At 44.7% G+C, this 21062-nt stretch overlaps 1 protein-coding gene across 2 annotated transcripts in view; it reads right to left on the bottom strand.

Annotated features, from left to right (window-relative positions):
* ITPRID1 (ITPR interacting domain containing 1) overlaps positions 1–20715 on the bottom strand; it is a 64475-nt gene extending 43760 nt beyond the window's left edge. The window contains exons 1-5 of one of the 2 annotated variants that reach the window (XM_028750876.2): positions 20343–20715; positions 12096–12270; positions 11162–11210; positions 8548–8594; positions 5249–5300 (exon numbers count right to left, since the gene is read on the bottom strand). In XM_028750876.2, the coding sequence (XP_028606709.2) occupies positions 5249–5300; positions 8548–8594; positions 11162–11210; positions 12096–12249 (302 nt within the window). In that variant the 5' untranslated portion in view covers positions 12250–12270; positions 20343–20715. The remainder of the gene's footprint in view (positions 1–5248; positions 5301–8547; positions 8595–11161; positions 11211–12095; positions 12271–20342) is intronic. The other variant, XM_028750875.2, reaches the window with a different exon arrangement.
* Positions 20716–21062: the final 347 nt, after the last annotated feature.

Genomic DNA, 21062 nt, shown 5'->3' with positions numbered 1-21062 from the left:
ATGTCATTATAATTTCTTTCTGGAGTAAACATTTGCATCTTTCTTTTAGTTCAAAATGTTACTTTGCCGGAGCTCTTCAGGAGAAGAGCATGTATGATACTGTGGCAAACACATTTGTTCTCAGGAACAGTATGTTACAGGAGGTGTTAGAATGTAGGTGTTAGGTACCGGTAAATGCTAATTATAAAGGTGGCAGAGCTGCTTCGCTTTTGACAGATGGCATATCTTTGGAAGTCTTTGGGGAGCACACGTTCTCTAACCACCTACTTTCTAGAAAGATATAACTGCTTTTAATAAAGCTCTATCTCTGTAACATGCAATGAGCAACACCAGAAGGAACACCCGCATATCTTTATTTTGTCGAGCTGCGACTTGTTAACTAGTTTGCTGTCTGCAATAGATTACGAAAGCATGAGCTGCAATCTCCTCAACCCCCACCTCAAATGACCTCCACCCCAGAGGTCCGTTTTTCTAAATCACCTGGAAACATAAGTAAAAGGTAATTCATAAAAAAGATAAATGAATTAATAAGAACTTCGCTACCTGCATTTCCCTGCTTTGTTTTGTTTTGTCTGTTTATAGAATCTTTTAAAGCAGCCCTTTACCATACAGGCATACAATTCAAAACAGGTAAAATGGTTTGCACCATTATAAAAAGAAGGAAAACCCCAAGCAAAACTACTATAGTATAGTATAGTATAGTATAGTATAGTATAGTATAGTATAGTATAGTATAGTATAGTATAGTATAGTCGCAGGTTGGTCCCACAATAATACCTAACCTGTCAAAGGGAAAAGAGGTTTGTCCTCAGCATTTGGAAGAAGCTGAATAATGATGGGGCCAGGTGCACCGCTGTAAAGGAGTTCCACAATTTGGGGGCTGCCACAGAGAAGTCCCTGGAAGCAGAAGCAGGGTGTGGCACAGGCTTCCCAATGGCACATGTCACTGTCAGTTACCGAGGGGAGGGGACAAGGTAGCTGGGGGCTTGGCACATTAAGCAGAGCACTTCCGGACTTCATAGAATTATAAAATGGTATAATAATAATAATAATAATAATAATAATAATAATAATAATAATAATAATTTATTTATACACCGCCCATCTGGCTGGGTTTCCCCAGCCACTCTGGGCGGCTTCCAGCAAATTATTAAAATACAATAATCTGTTAAACATTAAAAGCTTCCCTAAACAGGGCTGCCTTCAGATGTATTCTAAAAGTCTGGTAGTTGTTTTTCTCTTTGACATCTGGTGGGAGGGCGTTCCACAGGGCGGGTGCCACTACCGAGAAGGCCCTCTGCCTGGTTCCCTGTAACTTGGCTTCTTGCAGCGAGGGAACCGCCAGAAGGCCCTCGGAGCTGGACCTCAGTGTTGGGCAGAACAATGGGGGTAAAGATGCTCCTTCAGGTATACTGGACTGAGGCCGTTTAGGGCTTTAAAGGTCAGCACCAACACTTTGAATTGTGCTCGGAAACGTACTGGGAGCTAATGTAGGTCTTTCAAGACCAGTGTTATATGGTCTCGGCGGCCACTCCCAGTCACCAGTCTAGCTGCCACATTCTGGTTTAGTTGTAGTTTTGGGGTCACCTTCAAAGGTAGCCCCACACAGAGCGCATTGCAGTAGTCCAAGCGGGAGATAACTAGAGCATGCACCACTCTGGTGAGACAGTCCGTGGGCAGGGAGGGTCTCAGCCTGCGTCCCAGATGGAGCTGATAAACAGCTGCCCTGGACACAGATTTGACCTGCGCCTCCATGGACAGCTGTGAGTCCAAAATGACTCCCAGGCTGTGCACCTGGTCCTTCAGGGGCACAGTTACCCCATTCAGGACCAGGGAGTCCTCCACACCTGCACCTCTCCTGTCCCCCCAAAACAGTACTTCTGTCTTGTCAGGATTCAACCTCAATCTGTTAGCTGCCATCTATCCTCCAAACACCTCCAGACACTCACACAACCTTCATTGGTTCTGATTTGAAGGGACTACAAGTGTCATCTAGCTCCATCCCCTGCAAGACAGGAATCTTTTTGCCCAGCGTGGGGCTCGAACCGATGGCCCAGAGATTAAGAGCCTTATGCTGTACCTACTGAGCTATCCCATATGGCAATGCAGGTGGTTCCCTCACACAGGGTGCTGAGCCGAGGGGTCACCTAATGGAGAAGGTCCATAGTTGTGAAGATCCAATTGGGGATGTCAAATTTTGGCCTTCCCTTGGGCCCCATATGTCAGGGACTGGACTGAGGAGGAATGGTGGAGACCCCCCCCCCCGCACCTCCCACAGAAGAGGAAGAGAGTATAGATTTAGAACAGTGGTTTGCAGGAGGTCATGGTTCTGAGACAGAAGAGGGGCAAAGCTGGGAGATAATGGGAGAAGAGGAGGGAGGAGGACACATTATCGTTAGAAAGCATTCCAGACCTCCCCCCCCCCCCATTAGTGCCATTGCCTTCTGTTAAGAGTTTGGGTGTAATTCTTGACACCTCCCTTTCCATGGAGGCACAGGTTACAGCAACAGCTAAGGCGACATTTTTCCACCTTTGCCACATCAAGCAGTTGGTCCCTTAGCTTTCCCACCCCAACCTGGCCACAGTGATCCATGCAACAGTCACCTCCAGGCTTGACTACTTTAATTCATGGGGCTGCCCTTGCAACTGTCCCAGAAACTCCAGCAGGTACAGAATGCTGCAGTGAGGCTCCTCATGGGGTCTCTGCTAACGGAGCATATTCACCCAGTGCTTTTCCAGCTGCACTGGCTCCCGGTGGAGTACAGGGTCAGATTTAAGGGGCTGGTTTTGACTTTTAAAGCCCTTCACGGCCTAGGACCCTCGTACCTATGCGACCACCTCTCCTGGTATGCCCCACGGAGGACCTTAAGGACCATAAATAGCAACACCCTAGAGGTCCCGGGCCCTAAGGAAGTTAGATTAGCCTCAACCAGAGCCAGGGCCTTCTCAACACTGGCTCCAGCCTGGTGGAACGCTCTGTCTCATGAGACCAGGGCCCTGCGGGATCTGATTTCTTTCCGCAGGGCCTGTAAGACAGAGTTGTTCCGCCTAGCCTTTGGCTTAGAATCAATTTGATTCCCTCCCCCTCTTTCTTTTTTCCTTTCTCCTCCTGTGAAGAGGCTGCATCTTAATGTTTTAATGTTGTATTATAATCTTGTTTTTTAAGTTGTATTTTCATCAACTTATTTTTATTATTGGTTGTTAGCCGCCCTGAGCCCGGTCTTGGCTGGGGAGGGCGGGGTATAAATAACTTTATTATTATTATTATTATTATTATTATTATTATTATTATTATTACCTCCCAGAACCCGGCAAGCAGTGGAAGTGGTCAAGCAGAAAGCTAAAAGGCAAATGGCTTTAAGAAGCCACTGTAAAGAGGGTGGTACTGTTGGTGACTGAGATGGAAGGAGTAAGGGGAGAGGAGATTATCCCAAGAGTAACATTTCTATGCCTTTCTCTGTGAACGTTGAATAAAAGACATGGTAAGAGCTTCTTGTCTATCTATTACTAGCAGCCTGTTGTGAGATGGAGGGATCAGATTCCCTGAAGCCTGACACCATATTACAAAAGTTTATCAAACCCCGCCCCTGGGCAGATCTCCCCATTACAGTGGTGCCTCGCAAGATAAAATTAATCCGTTCCACGAGTCTCTTCGTCTTGCGGTTTTTTCGTCTTGCGAAGCACGGCTATTAGCGGCTTAGCGGCTTTAAGAAAAAGGAAACAAACTCGCAAGAACTCGCAAGACGTTTCGTCTTGCGAAGCAAGTCCATAGGGAAATTCGTCTTGCGGAACGACTCAAAAAATGGAAAACCCTTTCGTCTAGCGAGTTTTTCGTCTTGTGAGGCATTCGTCTCGTGGGGCACCACTGTACCTTGCCCTTGTCCCTTTCACTAGCCCCCAGTGCCATGTGCCACTGGGAAGCCAGATCAAGTGAATAGACTCAATGTTTAGGAAATGCATCATATGAGAGGAGTGTCTCTAGGTTCTGTGTATGGGTGGGGTGGAGTAAGCTAACTGCGCATGTTGTTGAATTTGTGTGCTCGGGAGTGTGCGGCAGAGGGAGCATTTATGTCTGAGCATATGTTTTTGAGTTCACATGGGCTAGTTGTGATGGCGATTTCGCCCGTGCAATTGTGCGCAGGATACAGTTCTGCTGTGATTTGACCAGCTGGAAAGAAACCGCCAGCCAGAATTAGAGAAAGCCTTAACGGGATCAGTCTTCTACATCAGCAGTAACATCCAGACCATGGGAGCATTTCAGCCCTGTTCTTGAGTTTGTTTAAAATCTCAAACAGCTTATCTTAGTATTCCTTTTTTTGAATTTGTGCTATGTAGGTTTTTAAAAACCTATTTGTAAGGGCAATACTAGAGTTTTCACAGCCGAGTCCTCAGCTCCTTATCACTACTGCTTGGCTTGCTTTAAATATGGCTGTGTCTTAAACTTGCTATTGAGGTTTTCAACCTTTTTTCGTAAACTCAGGGGAGCGTTTCAGCCCTGTTCTCGAGTTTGTTTAAAATCATTTAAGGTTTATGATTTCTCTATTTCCTTCTGAGGAAACTGAATGGTTCAGTGAAACGAGGTTTGTAGCCGGCATCCCATTAAGGCTTTGTTCAATTCTAGGTTGTTCTAATTTTTCCCCTTAAACTTTGTGATTTTTGTTATTTAGTTTAATTCTATAAGATAACATTTCTAGTTGATTACTTCTCGTTTCAGGGATTTTCACAGTATTTCATTTGTTTTGTGTAGTTTTCGGTTTCCGTGACTGTCTTTTTTCCACTAGAGTTAGAGAAAGGGCTGCCAGCTGTCTATGTGTACAGCCAGGTTCATCCGACTGTTCCCTCATGTGACCAATGAAAAATGGGTTGCTTACATGTAGGAACATCTGACTGTGCGCCTTAACCCTGTTTTTACTCACATCCCGTTGGACAGATCTACACATCAGAGTGCAGAAGCCTCTTCGCCTCCTTGTTACTTGCTTGTGTTAGCATGAAAGATTGCTCCATATTTTAGTGTGAATATTTCACATTTACACCCACATACAATTCTGGCTAATTATACATATCACATTTAGCTTAATACTAGGAAAATGTAGATGTCATCATTAAGCTAACAAATATTCTTCCTGCCACCCTACAGTTCAGACATCGAAAGCTTTCCTACACAATTAATTGCACTGCCTTCACTGAATTTTGAAATGTACAAGTGAATAGCTCACAACATGCACCCAAACACCATACATGAACCTACCGCATGTAATTTTGCACGGTCATTTGGGCCATTCCTGAGGGAGGTGAAAGAGCTGCAAAGAAATAGAATTCATTGATATTTAATTTTTCCTTAAGTCCATCAGGCAGAATTTTTAAAATCAAGATTTGAACTTCACTGCATGACCAGGTATATTTTTTTGCAAAGGAGATAAAGGGATGGCAAAAGTTATTCATCCATAGAAACAAAGAAACTGATATATGGAAAATGTATTTTTCGGCTGTAAATATATTTGTGTGTTGGTGGTATGTATTGCCACAAATAAAATGGGTAACAACAGTATTGTAATATGAAGAATAGCTAATGCTATTCTAGGCTGCATCAACCAATGTATAGTGTCCAAGAGAGCCAGTGTGGTGTAGTGGTTAAGAGCAGTAGACTCGTAATCTGGTGAACCCGGTTCACTTCCTCGCTCCTCCACATGCAGCTGCTGGGTGACCTTGGGCTAGTTACGCTTCTCTGAAGTCTCTCAGCCTCACTCACCTCACAGAGTGTTTCTTGTGGGGGAGGAAGGGAAAGGAGAATGTTAGCTGCTTTGAGATTCCTTTGGGTAGTGATAAAGCGGGATATCAAATCCAAACTCTTCTTCTTCTTCCAAGTCAATGGAAGTAATAGTACCACTCTGTTCTGCATTGGTCAGACCCCACGTGGAGTATTGTGTCCAGTTCTGGGCACCACAATTTAAGATGGATATTGACAAGCGGGAACATATGCAGGGGAGGGCAACCAAGCCTGATGAGGAACTGTTGAGGGAGTTGGGTATGTTCAACCTGGAAAAGAAGGAACTGAGAGGAGATATGATGGCCAGCTTCAACTATCTTAAGGGCTGTCACATGGAAGATGGAGCAAGCTTGTTTTCTCCTACACTGGAGGGTAGGATTTGAACCAATGGAGTCAAGTTACAAGAAAGGAGATTGCAGCTAAACATCAGGAAGACAGTAAAAGCTGTTTGACAGTGGAACAGTCTCCCTCTGGAGGTTGTGGACTCCCCTTCCTCAGAGGTTTTTAAGCAGAGATTGGAGGGCCATCTGTCATGTGTGATGTAGCTGAGATTCCTGCATTGCAGAGCGTTGGTCTAGGACAGTGATGGCCAAACTCGGCCCTCCAGCTGTTTTGGGACTACAATGCCCATCATCCCTGACCACTGGTCCTGTTAGCTAGGGATGATGAGAGTTGCAGTCCAAAAACAGCTGGAGGGCCAAGTTTGGCCATCACTGGTCTAGAATGATTCTCAGGGTCACTTCCAGCTATACAATACAATGATTCTATGATTCTAAGAAGATTTTCATCCAATATTTTTGGGAAGGTCCATACATTCAAAGCACATTGAAAGCACATTGAAAGCACATGGCTTCCCCCAAAGAATTCTGGGAACTGTAGTTGCCCCCTCGCACAGCAACAATTCTTAGCACTCTTAACAAACTACAGTTCCCAGAATTCTTTGGGATAGGGCCAGCCCCATGTATTTTGCTTCCGGAAGCACAGGAGCAAAAGATGTCCAATCCTCCAAGTCAAGTGAATAGTACCCATGGCTAGCTAAATTATTCCCACAGACACCTCTTCCCCTCCATGGCAGTGAAAATGCAAGCACAATAATTGAAATAACAAAGTGCTGACCTTTCATGGCACCTAAAAGCAGGTTGCTCAAGGTGGCTGCTTCACTCTGCCTAATGGCAGGGTCAGCCAATTACTGTATTTTTTGCTCTATAAGACTCACTTTTTCCCTCCTAAAAAGTAAGGGGAAATGTATGTGTGTCTTATGGAGTGAATGCAGGCTGCGCAGCTATCCCAGAAGCCAGAACAGCAAGAGGGATCGCTGCTTTTGCTGCACAGCGATCCCTCTTGTTGTTCTGGCTTCTGAGATTCAGAATTATTTTTTTTCTTGTTTTCCTCCTCCAAAAACTAGGTGCATCTTATGGTCTGGTGCGTCTTATAGAGAGAAAAATACAGCATATAAAGGGTTGGGCATTAAAAAAAGGAAGTCTGGCCATTGAAACACATTCTACTAGGTGTGCAGCAGATGACTGATATATTTTCGGGAATAGCACCAGCCATTGTTTCCTGCTTGGCAGGGGGTTGGACTCGATGGCCCTTGTGGTCTCTTCCAACTCTATGATTCTATGATTCTATGATCAGTCCACCAAGATCCCATCCTGCATTGGCCCTTGCAACCTCCAGATTAGATCCAGCCTAGTTGAAATAGTATAGGGACGCGGATGGCGCTGTGGGTAAAAGCCTCAGCGCCTAGGGCTTGCCGATCGAAAGGTCGGCAGTTCGAATCCCCGCGGCGGGGTGCGCTCCCGTTGCTCAGTCCCAGCGCCTGCCAACCTAGCAGTCTGAAAGCACTCCCAGGTGCAAGTAGATAAATAGGGACCGCTTACTAGTGGGAAGGTAAACGGCGTTTCCGTGTGCAGCTCTGGCTCGCCAGAGCAGCTTCGTCACGCTGGCCACGTGACCCAGAAGTGTCTCCAGACAGCGCAGGCCCCCGGCCTCTTGAGTGAGATGGGCGCACAAACCTAGAGTCTGTCAAGACTGGCCCGTACGGGCAGGGGTACCTTTACCTTTTACTAGTTGAAATAGTTATTTTGGTTCTACAAAACCAAATTCCAGACCACACTTGGAAGACATGTGGAGCGTTGTAAATGTATTCCAGGCCATGCAACTTTACAGCTGGAATCCCTGAAGCTGAATAAGTTGATTTTCGGACAGAATTACAGAAGCTGAGTGTGACTACATCTGGCTGTTTAAGCACTTCGGGTGATACATTGGATATGAAGTAATAACTCTATAAAACAGTTCAGTATATGAATATAGTGACAACGTTACTGTGAAAAAACACAACGTGACTAGCAACTTGAATTACTGAACACTTTTTCACTGACGTGAAGTTAATTGTATCTGCGGTTATCAATTTGCAGTTTAAAAGTGGTACAATGTAAGGCAGGATCCAAAACTCAAAAACAGCAGAAAAAGGAACGTGGATTGTGAGAGAAATAGTTTGAAAACATCGTGAGCTCGCTTAGAAATGGGACAGAAAAGTAGTTAGCAAGTCATTGATGTAATGTGCTGTCTTTGTTTACTCAGATTTGCCTCATGGCTTTGGCCTCTGCTCTTTCTACATGTAATTCTAAAGAGTCAGTGTTTGTCTGATTAAGCAAATGTTTGCTCTGAATCACGATTAAATGAATAGTGCAATGTTTCAGGAAGGATTTCTAATGACCTACTTTAGGCACCCTTCCTGTACCACATTATTGTCAAATAAAGACCAAGTGTTGCCATACCTGCTGCTTTGCCTTGGCTTTCTTGCAGATCTTCACTTTCAGATAAGCTGTTAAAAGAAAGGTGGGGAAAGTGGTTGTTGCCAATCAAGAGGGAGGATTAAATATCCAGAACTCTGATCCACTTATTTACAAAACAGATGTGGCAAGGATCCTTTCTAACAGAAGAGATTCTTTGCGACTGCTTAGGAAGTTTGCCAGTCTGATATAGTTTCTCTATACTTTTCTGCTTGCTAGTTTAACATTATTATTTTTTATAATCCTAGTTCCTGGATGACCATTAATCCAGGAAGTTTGGCTATTAAGGTAAGGTTACCAGATTTTTTTCAAAGAATCCGGGGACACTTTTTTTTTTTGAAAAGAGAAAAAAAGTTATTATTATTATTTTAAGAAGTAATCTCTTCTGTGGTCTCCTCTGTGACACGGCCTTCCTCTGGGCCCCAGCCTGCTCTCTTGGAGTGCTAGCCGCCATGGAGCAGGCTTGGGTCGGGCCAGGTCTGGGCTCAGCCACATGTCCTTGCCCTCCTGGTGCTCTCCTACCTCTCCTTCTCAGTGGCTCCCCTTTTTTCCTCCTTCCTCTTTCACTCTCTTCCTTCTCCTTCTCCTCTCCTCCTTCTCCCTGCATTAGCTTCGGGGTTTCCCTGACCCCGGAGCACCGCTGGGCAGTTGGCTGGGTGCTCTCGCTCCTGGCTCGATTTGGGTCACGGGGGTAGTTAGGTGGGGGGGGTGTCAGTGGTTCCCCCAGTTGACATGCCTGGCGTCCCCGGTTCCCCTTCGGCAGTGGCAGCAGCAGCCCGGAGCCAGCCTGGTAGTGCAGTTGGCTCTGTTTGGCTTCAGGAGCGGCTTGCTGCCATGGTGCCCGCCATTTTGCCTCGCCAGAAGTCCCCATATGATGTGTTTTGTGCCGTTGGACCAATCACGCAACGTTCTTTCCCTACTAATAAATCTACAACACTTAAAATATAAATCCGGGGACATTAAATGAAATCCGGGGACATTCTGGGGACAGATTTTGTCCGGGGACAAATTTGTAAATCTGGGGACTGTCCTCAGGAAATGGGGACGTCTGGTAACCATATATTAAGACAACATGCCAATAAAAGTTTCATAAAAAATAAAGGCTGCTGGTTATTAGGGATACAGGTTAATTAGGAAATGTGTGTGCTCTTGGGAAACGACCTCCCTCCTTTCAGAAATCCCTAATTTATTATGAGTAGCATATAAACCCTTTTAGCTCAGAAAGATTCAGGGCAGTCATAATTTCCACCAATGCCCTGCCCTTCCCTTCTTTAGCTGCTAAGGTGGTAGGAGTTAAAACAGCATTCAAGGTCAACGTTGAAGGGTGCTTTTAACCCGCTTCCGCATTCTAAGATGCTCCTGTTTCTATGAACTCTGGTAAGGGTAGTTTTTGAAAAGGTCTTTCTGATTCATTGACCAGGATGAATAAAACATGCCCCCCCCCCCAGCGCAGTGCTGGTTGGCGTCCATGGGGACTGGAAACACAGAAGGCATGGAGATTCGCACTAGGAGGAGCTTGAATCAATGAGAGGTGCTCCCTGCTGAATACAAGAAGAGTCACGTGGAGACTAAGGGGGAGGAGATGAAAAGGTAGTACCCACTCCTGGATTGGTTGTTAGAAAGCAGGCAGGTGGCAGCTGTCTGGGGACAGATTCAGGGTGTTGGGGCAGAAACCCATTCATACAACTAGACTACTGCCCTGGTGAACTGTTTCTGAGAGTCTTTCTCTCATGAGGCTGAGACAGGATGCTTCCTCATGTTGTTATCCCATTGACAATCAGCAAAATGGGGAGGGGATTTCAAGCAATTTGGGTGACGGAAACAAGAATCTGCCGTGAGACTCTTTTTAAGAAAACAGAAAACAAATGTGGATCCTCTCATTATGGACTACTATTGGCCAGTATTTCATGTTCCACCCTTGAGTAAAGTAGTGGAAAAGGTGGTGTTTGGGGGATTATACTGCTTTTTTTGGAGCCATTCCTGTCTGATATCTGATGTGGCCTGGGGACACAACTGGCCTTGGCCACATTGGTGGATAACTTTTGTTGAGGAATGCTGAAGGACTTATGCCCCATTCTATGGTCTTTGGTCTGTGGGGTGTTTCAAAATCCCATTTGGTCCCCTGTGTCCATAAACGAAGCTACTGGGAGACGTAATCTGGACGCTTGGGCTAAAGTGTGTGGATGGAAATGAAATGCCTATGTTTGGTAAATATCCATGTTTCTTCATCTACATAGAACGTATCCAGTATCCTTCATTTACACAGAAAAGCCTCCTTTAACTCAATGTATCTGACAGAGGCATTCAGTATAGAGATCAACTGTAGTACCAATATGTTTATAATTAGATCATTTGCTATGAAGCTTATTGTTTAACAGAGACAAGGTATTTCCTTTTTAAAAAAAAACAAAAAACCTCTCTCTCTCTCTCTCTCTCTGTGTGTGTGTGTGTGTGTGTATGAATGAGATTTTTTTTTCCACTCCAACCATCTCATTATTAGAGGTACAATTGGCTCTTCATATTGAAACACTTTATCCATACAATTGCAAGGATTCGTTTTTAAAAACTGATCATGCTATTCAAGACTGCTCATACTTACTAGAAACCAGAGTCCATCCAGTTGCAAAGGTTCTTTTCTTTGTGGTCCACTAAAAATTAGACATAGCAGAATATTACTTATTTTCTCACCCACCCCAGATTTCTTCAAAAGAGTTCAGAACAGCATCTATGGTTATTTCTTCCCCTCCATTTTCTTCTCACAACATCTGCAAGGTTGGTTAGGCAAACATATTGTATCTGGCCCAGGACCAACCACAAAGTTTCATAGTTACTGGGGGTGTGAACCTGTGTCTTCTCATGTCTATTTGGCTAGAATGTGACCAAACAACTCAATTGCCACACTGTGGCTGCTTGATTTTCCCCACCCTGCCAATGAAGCAACACAACTATCTACTGTATAACTGTTATGTATCGTTTGAACTATGAGTCTGAAGGCTTCATCTGTAGACAATGCATAAGAACATCACTGCACAATGAGAGCATCTACAGGCCCTAAGGAGGTTCCTTCACACTCCAGTCTCATTCCTTCCAGAAACTAGGAAAGCATGAGTGTGGGAAAGAATCATGTCATGGAGTCCAGCAACGTAAGAGCTGTTCGACAGTGGAATTTGCTGCCAAGGAGTGTGGTGGAGTCTTCGTCTTTGGAGGTCTTTAAGCAGAGGCTTGACAGCCATATGTCAGGAGTGCTCTGATGGTGTTTCCTGCTTGGCAGGGGATTGTACTCAATGGCCCTTGTGGTCTCTTCCAACTCTATGATTCTATGATTCTATGAACGTGACACGGAGTACAAGTCAATACATGTCTACTTAAAGTAAGCCCTATATAGTCCAATGGGACTTACCCACAGCAAAATATGAATAGGATGGCCACCACGATGCTTCTGATTTTCGTACCGCACTAAATTGGCTGCCAAGTGAGGAAGATAAGGGACCTTTAGATACTAAGATCTTAAAACACCTCATAGAACCTCTTACCAAGTTGTGGTGGAGAAAGAGGCTTGTCTACCACAGCTTTTGGAGCTGGAAAATCTTCACCCAGTTGCGTCCATGACATTTGGGTTGATGAAAGCAATCCTCTCTTCTTTTCAGTGTCAGTATTGGTTCCATGGTGATGGAATTCTGAGAACATCTCAGTGTAAAAATGAAACAGCTTTAAAAAAAAGATGGAATGAAGATCAGTTTAATATAATGAATGAATGATTGACAGCCCTGGATGAAGCTGAAGAAGTTGTGGAGAAGAAGATCTGGTTGAGCATCAGAGCTGTAGGTAAAATAGCAGAGCTTGCTCTTAAGACACACTGAAGGATACACTGAAAAAAACTGATTTATTTTCTTTTTTAATGTGTCATATAATTATAGAAAAGTTATCAACATAAAACAAACAGGAACCCCCCCTCTCTTTTTCATTTTCTATTCCTTCCTTTCTTCCTTCCTTCTTTTTTGAAGCACAGGTATTTGTGCCCTCTTGGTTTACATACCCTAGCAGTTAAGGTAAAGGTAAAGGTACCCCTGCCTGTACAGGCCAGTCTTGCCAGACTCTAGGGTTGTGCGCTCATCTCACTTAAGAGGCCGGGAGCCAGTGCTGTCCAAAGACACTTTCGGGTCACGTGGCCAGCGTGACAAGCTGCATCTGGCAAGCCAGCGCAGCACACGGAACGCCGTTTACCTTCCCGCTGGTAAGCGGTCCCTATTTATCTACTTGCACCCGGAGGTGCTTTCGAACTGCTAGGTGGGCAGGCGCTGGGACCAAACGACGGGAGCGCACCCCGCCGCGGGGATTCGAACCGCCGACCTTTCGATCGGCAAGTCCTAGGCGCTGAGGTTTTACCCACAGCGCCACCCGCATCCCTACCCTAGCAGTTGGGTCCATTTAATTGTCTAAACAATTGTTTCATTGTTAATTAACTTGGAGCATAGAACCAGTGAGCTTTGCCAGATGTGTAAAAAGCTCCTGAAGAATAATCTCCTGTGGTCAGAAACACAGGGAAGTCAACTGCCCCACTGTCACTAAACGGCAGCCTTGAGGCTAATCAGGAGAAATACTGAAGCCCCATCCCATCAGCTTAATGTCAGCCGCCCAAAGCTGGCTGAGATAAAAAGCTCTTACACCACTTGGCTGAATGTCGAGGAAAAAGTGCTCACAGTATCCATGGGACATCCACGCCAATTCACTAGGCTGATCTGATGTTTTGTGAATGAAGATTCAGGCCGCCTTCGGCTCCCACACTCCCTTCAACTCCCTCCTTTCTCAGTTTGAGACTCACCAACATAAAATTCTGGTTTCTAAAGTGGGTTTGCAAGTCAAGCACAAACCACAATTGATTGATTTGAAAGAAGCGGCAAACTATGGGTTTTGAAAACTAGGAAAACTAGGAAAGAATAGAGCAGCCTTTGTCAACCTGTTGTGGAACTACAAGTCCCATCACCCCTAGCTAGCAAGGCCAGAGCTCAGGGATGATGGGAGTTGTAGTCCAACAACATCTGGGGACCCACAGGTTGAGAACCACTGGAATAGAGGCTCCTTGAAGGCTCATTAATGTAACCTAAGCAAAGGTTTGATTTTGTGTCTGAATCAGCCTCGTGATACATTGGAAATGACAATTGCCTACAGAAGAAGCCCTCAGCCTCAAAACAACTACAAAGTGGGAAGGAAGAATGGCAGACCCTACAAGTGTCCTTATTTTCCAGGGATAGTCCCAGATTTACAGAAGTCATCCCGGTTTCTGATTTGATCCTGGAACATCCCGTTTTTCCTTAGGACGTCCCTATTTTCCTCAGAGAGATGTTGGAAGGTATGGAGTTATGCCACCCAAGCCAAGGAGATAAGTATACAACCTTTAGAAGGCATCTGAAGGCAGCCTTGTGTGGGGAAGTTTTTTAATGTTTAATTATGTTTTTATACATGTTGGAAGCCACCCAGAGTGACTGGGGCAACTGGTTGGAGAATAATAATAATAAGAATAAGAATAAGAATAAGAATAATAATTGAATAGGACATCCCTATTTCCATTGGAGAAATGTTGGAGGGTATGGAATGGGGACTTTGGCCTCAACCAGGATGCACAAGAGATGCAAACGCCTTAAGAAAAAATGTACAGTGTGAATAAAGCAGCTAGCTACTACAAGGAGAGTTCTAGAAAAGTGGAGAATCAGAAAACTAAATGGGACAATGTCATCAACCTGAATACCCAGCTATCTAAAGTGGAATTCACAGGGTCCTTACAATGTTTTCTGACTGCCTGTTTTTTAACTGTAGTGTACTGTCTTAGTGTAACTCAGGGGTAGTCAACCTTTTTATACCTACCGCCCACCAGTGCATCTTTCCTGATGGTCAAATTTCCTTACCGCCCACCAGTGCTAGATGGAAGGAAGATTCAGCCTGTGTTGTAGAACCTCCTACCACCACCCCCAGGACCCTGAAACGCCCACTAGTGGGCGGTAGGGACTAGGTTGACAACCCCTGGTGTAACTGGAAACCTCTGTGGCAATGACGCAACAAAATGTTGACATCGACTGAAATGTTTATAGAGTCCTGGGTAATCACTTGCCTTACAAGCAAAGTTGATCTACACGTCACCTGCCAAGTTCTTTTTCTGTACATAGAAAGGATTGTGTGAATCAATCCTGTGACAGCTGAACTACATCAATAGAATTACAGTGGTACCTTGGGTTAAGTACTTAATTCATTCTGGAGGTCTGTTATTAACCTGAAACTGGTCTTAACCTGAAGCACCACTTTAGCTAATGGGGCCTCTTGCTCCTGCCGCGCCGCGGCCACACGATTTCTGTTCTCACCCTGAAGCAAAGTTCTTAACCCGAGGTACTATTTCTGGGTTAGCGGAGTCTGTAACCTGAAGCGTATGTAACCTGAAGCGTATGTAACCTGAGGTACCGCTGTATCAGCATAGAAAAGTTGACGTAGTGTCAACAAGAGTTATCTTAGCATATCAGAAGCAGTAGTAAAGAAGATTTTAGAACAACTAAAAACATTAAGACATGTGCTAAGAAATGTAAATGTTACAGAGACTGTGCCCTGGATATAATACTAACCGTATAAGAATCTTAAGCATGTTGTGGCACAGGTTGGTCTATTTTTGGAGGCTTATGCATCTGGATAAAAAGAAATTGGCTCTCTTTTCTGAGACAACACTTGTGCATACTAGATTTGATCCAGTGTTAATAGCAAAATCCCTATTGCCAAGATACTATTATACACTTGTTCTCATAGTAGACCATGAACCTTAATTTACGAGAGCAAAATCCCCAATAACAATCAGATGTCGGACATCAGAGAACATTATGCTGCTGAAAAGAAAAGGGCTTTGTGGAAATAATAGACGGTGCTCATGGAAAACAATATAAAAGAAAACCCCAGCATATGCAGTCGTAAGATATAGGGACATAAAGCTATAAAGGCCGTATCATCATATATGAGCCAAAATCATAAAATATATAAATATGAGCAGCTGGAGCTAGAAAAGCAAATCTGGGAATTGGAGAGGGGGGGGGAGATTTAACTTAACCAGCAACTTATTGCTCCAAGAGGGTAAAATTGTGAAAGCACTGCCAGAGGCCCCAATTTCAGTCCAGGAGTGTGGAGCAGTTTGCTGTGCTCTTCATTTGATAAAGGCTCTATGGACAGAGCAAAAGAATCTTGGAGATTATTGGCTCATCTTAATACGAGCGGAATATCCTGGAAGCTGATAATGGAACAATCTAAAAGACAAATGGCTCAACCCTGACACTTGACCCTTAAGAAAGTACATACAAACAGCTACACCAGATCAACACTGCCCAGGATTGTGGGTATATGCGGTATTGCACACCAGTGTTTTACAAAAGCAGTTCCTCTGGATAATGCATTGTGAGTGGGTGCATAGAGTTGGGAAGAGAGAGAAAGGAAATTAAAAGAAACCATGCTTGAGTTCTGTGTCTTAAAAGCTTGAAGATGACCGCTCTGGTGTGCCCATCAAGTTCATTGTCCCCTGTACTGAAAAGAATGGAGAAGATACCTGTAGGTACATTTTTCAAAAAGATAAAGGACCCCTAACAGGTAAGTCCTGTTGCAGACCACTCTGGGGTTGCGGCGCTCATCTCACTTTACAGGCTGAGGGTGCTGGCGTTTGTCCGCAGACGGTTTTTCTGGGTCATGTGGCCAGCATGACTAAGCCACTTCTGGCGCAACGGAACACCAAAACCAGAGCAGCGCATGGTTTGAGGAACCTATTTATGCCCATGCACGTGACCCAGAGCTTCCTCTTTTGGCACGTGCATTCAGAACACCCACCCACCTCTCCCTACTTTTAGGGCTTTGCGCTTGACCTTGCTATGCCGTCGTCTGTCGTTGGGACAGGGGCACAGCAGGAATTCTCCCCACTTGGCTGATTGGCTGTTGCCATTTGGGTTTCACCTGCCGTGTAGCAAATCGTCACAACTTGTAAGGTTGCAGATAGGCTCTGGTTCAGGTGATAGGGATGGGAGAACGCTCTCGCCATCCCTGTGTGAAGGGTATTCCGTTAAAGGAATCCAGAGACTCAGTGGTTTGGTCAACCCCTGAGAGGGGGTTGTGCCCATGCCTGAGTCCAGGGGGTTTTGGGTGGCAGAGTTAGTCCATTCCTGGCTTTCCGCTTATCCAGGTGTTCACCCTTGGCTGACCTATGCTGGAACCCTGGGTCAGCGCTACCTGTATGGCAGGGAGCTAGTTGAACCAGAGCCTATGCAACCACTCACTTGCTGTAATCAAGAAAGTTGTGGCCTAAATTCTGCCAAAAACCAAAACCAAAAATGTGAGTCGTGTGTGAATTTATTTAAGGGGGGCATTTCTGGGTATGAACACACAAATGCTGGAGCTTGTGGCTTATTCAAGACAATATATAAAAAATATTATGCTGTATAACTGCTGGATATCACTGAAGTGGCTGGTGTTTACAAAGAGTTAAAAGCTCTCTTTTCAAGCCAGACTGGGGGAAATCAAATTCCCATCAGCCCCAGCAAGCATGGCCAATGACAAGGGAAGACGGGAGTTTAAGGTCACAACGTAAGCAGAGCACCATGCCTTATGCCTTAACAAATCCAGTTAATATTTAAGGAGCCACAAAACTCTTTGTCGGTTTTACTGCAAGAGGCTAACAAGCCTACCAGTCAGAAAACTATCAAGCAAGTGTCATCATTTAATCTGTTTTAAAAAAATATTAACATTTATATCTGATAGCACAGTGAGATCTCAGTAATAGCCAGCCAGAGACTCATATCAATATGACTGCAATTCAGAAATTACTGCCTCTGGATTGAGATGACTTCCAGCAGGGTAACGGCTTAGTTTGTTACAGCAACAGATTTATTGTGCCCGGCCTGCATCTGATGAAGTGGGTTCTAGTCTATGAACGCTTAAGCAAGAATAAATCTGGTAATATTTAAGGTGCCACTAGACTATTTGTTGTTTGAACTCAAGGCTACAAGATTGGTGGAACAAAGACTGAACCAAATGTGCATTAGTAAAACCTGTGTATAATTTATATGAAATAAGCTTCGTGATTCAACGAACTGCATATGAAACACTACTGGATGAATTATGAAATATTATCTCAGCTAAGTGGATAAAAGGGTTTGTCAAAATTGCTAAAGGAATGGAACGAGCTCTTTCCTCGACAGCGTCTGAACCTGAATCTTGTGCTGCGTTAAATATAATTGCAATGATAAAAAGCTGTACACCAGTAAGATTAAATCAAATAAACAAGGAATATTCGGTGTTATGTTGGAGGGGATACCAGGAAACCGGGACTTATGTTCACATGTGGTGGAGGTGTAAATATGTACATTTTTTTGGGGGGGGGGAAGGGTGTTTAAGCAGATAACAGACATCACTGGGTTAAAGCTAACCGAAAGCCAATTTACGATAGGGTGGAAGGTTCACAGGCTATGAAGGACTTGCTCACAAATTTATTGTAAAGGTAAAGGTAAAGGGACCCCTTACCATTAGGTCCACAGAGCCTAGGACTTGCTGATCAGAAGGTCGGCTGTTCGAATCTCCGTGACGGGGTGAGCGCTTGTTGCTCAGTCCCTGCTCCTGCCAACCTAGCACTTTGAAAGCACATCAAAGTGCAAGTTGATAAATAGGCACCGCTCCGGCGGGAAGGTAAACGGCATTTCCGTGCGCTGCTCTGGTTCGCCAGAAGCGGCTTAGTCAGGTTGGCCACATGACCCGGAAGCTGTACGCCAGCTCCCTCGGCCTGTAAAGCGAGATGAGCGCCGCAACCCCAGAGTCGTTCGTGACTGGACCTGACAGTCGGAGTCCCTTTACCTTTACCTTTAAGGAGGGCCACACCAACAGCCCACCAGCTCTGATCTGACATGTATGCACTGAGTAATACACCTTCAAAGAGGTGCATGCGCGCGCACACACTTATGCTTGCAAAGGCATTCCGTGTGAACAGGGCCCCTGTGCAATTGCTCCAATTGTGTACAGGGGCTTATGTGAAGTTGCTCCACTGAACACGGTAGCAGGGCATGTGCCCTCAGGCCCACACATCTCCCCACACATAATGCAACAGGAGTGACAGATCAGAGCATGCTCTAAGAGAAGATGCACCCTGTTAACTCAGTTGCAGTCATCACATTGAAATATCCCTGGTGATGAAGTCATGGGCCCTTCAAAGCTTCGCAGGTCGCCATCAGCTAGACATAGCCCTATCATTCCCATGCATCTTTCCCGTCTATAGCATGGCACGGTCTAAGTCAATGATGGCCAAACTTGACCCTCCAGCTGTTTTGGGACTACAATTCCCATCATCCCTGACCACTGGTCCTGTTAGCTAGGGATGGTGGGAGTTGTAGTCCCAAAACAGCTGGAGGGCCAAGTTTGGCCATTACTGGTGCACCAAGGCAAACAACTTCAAGCTTCTGATTTAAATAAGGCTTCAGATAAGCGAACAAAGACAATTGCAAGTCACGTTAACAATCACATCAACAGAAGTGTCGTAACTGATCCTAGACTTGAACAGTCTCACCAATAAATCTTAAGTATCTTTACTGGCAATCTATGGAGGGCCATTAGCATGGGACTCTCTTCATAAAGTGGCAGAGATTCCTCAGATGAGCAAAGTCAGAGGCAAAAGCATGTTAAGAAAAATCAGTCATTTGTATGTTCTGCACCAAGAGGGGAATGGGGTTGACATTGGCAGAGAGACAGCATTTAAATCCGTCAAATTTAGGACGTAGATACGATTGGCGATACTTAGCACATTCTTGAGTTCATGGAAGCAACTTTAAAAGGTGTACAGTGGTACCTCAGGTTACATACGCTTCAGGTTACATACGCTTCAGGTTACACACTCCGCTAACCCAGAAACAGTGCTTCAGGTTAAGAACTTTGCTTCAGGATGAGAACAGAAATCGTGCTCCGGTGGTGCGGCGGCAGCAGGAGGCCCCATTAGCTAAAGTGGTGCTTCAGGTTAAGAACAGTTTCAGGTTAAGAACGGACTTCCGGAACGAATTAAATACTTAACCTGAGGTACCACTGTACTTACCGTACACACCTCCCTTCCTCGGTTTCTATGGTCAGCTGTCGACCATAAGAAGATTGACGTCTATCTGCATTTTTAGGATCAGGGCCAAGCAGTAACTTTCAATTGCATTAACCTCTAATTAACCTCTTGACAGCATACATATTTTTTTCCATGTGAGGATGCCGGTCCAAGTCTGAAAGCTACTAATTCTTATACATGCAGTAGCTCGGGATATATTTTCTCTTGAGTTCTACACATATTTATAGATCCAGAAAATCAGGTGCAGCTTGAAGTCAAGAGTGTGCTAGAGAAAAACAAACATCGCAGCAGCACCAAAACCGGTTAGGATTCGGTATAAAAAAGGAAGTGAGCTGAGGATATTCAGCTTTGGCCTCTTAAACTTCAGAACCCAAAGGAAAAAATATTTTATCGTGTACTATAATAATTATCCCCGCCCCTGCCCCAGGATTTCAACTAACGTTTTTTCCCAAATAAGTATTTAAGTTTCTAGTCCTGTGCATTTAACTTAACTTGGAAGCAAGTTCCTCTGCAACTTGTAAGGAAACGACGGACTGTCAGAACTCAAACGTTAGATATCACTGCCTTTGCCAAAAACCTCTGCGACAAGCACAACTTCAATATATCAAAGAACGAGCAAAACCTTCCCTGAACTTAATCCAGACATTAATTATATGAAGAAGGGAATCTCAAAGTTTACCAGGATAGACAAGGGTCCTTAGATGATGGTGAAGTCCAATTTGTCCTGGTTTCTGCTGCTTCTGCAGGGATACAATAGGACGGTCCTTGCTAGTCTGGTGCCTCTATATTTGTGTTTTTCCACAGATCCCTGGATTGAAAAGCCAAGGTACAGGAACTTGCGTTCCTGGCCTGCCTTCCCAAACCCCATTGAATTAAAAAGCCTTCCATGAAAGGCCAAAAGGGGCTTTTTGCCAAATGCTGGCGTTCTGAGACGACAGCTACGATGGATGATTCTTCGCTTGCCCTCTCAGCAAAAGGAAGAGGAGAACAACAAGTCATCTAAGTTTTAGTGATGTGGGCAGTGGGGCGGGAGGAGGGAACGGGAGAGAGAATTGAAGCCGATTCTTAAACAGGAACTCCTCTCTGCTTCGATTCCAAAGCAAGACACTGTTGTCCCTTTAAAACAGTTTGACCTGTTGGCCCATGCACAAAGGGGAAGGATTAAACTCCACTAAGGAAGTAATGCAAACTTATCTCCCCCCCCCAAAAAAACCCTTCTTTTTTCTCTTTCGGTTGCCATGGATATAGTGCTGAGTGATACAAAACCCTCCAATTTGCATTGCAAAGCAACAGCGAGCAGTAGAGGACACACAACTTGGTATTCTGAATGCAGACAGGCTGTGGAACTTCCATTTTGAGAGCTGGCAGCTACCAGCACAAATAGTGGCACTTGAGAAGG

Source organism: Podarcis muralis, chromosome 12 (assembly GCF_964188315.1).
Source record: "Podarcis muralis chromosome 12, rPodMur119.hap1.1, whole genome shotgun sequence".
NCBI classification, from domain to species: domain Eukaryota; kingdom Metazoa; phylum Chordata; class Lepidosauria; order Squamata; family Lacertidae; genus Podarcis; species Podarcis muralis.
The sequence above is the reverse complement of the archived record's forward strand: the minus strand, read 5'-3'. Positions and strand labels throughout refer to the sequence as shown.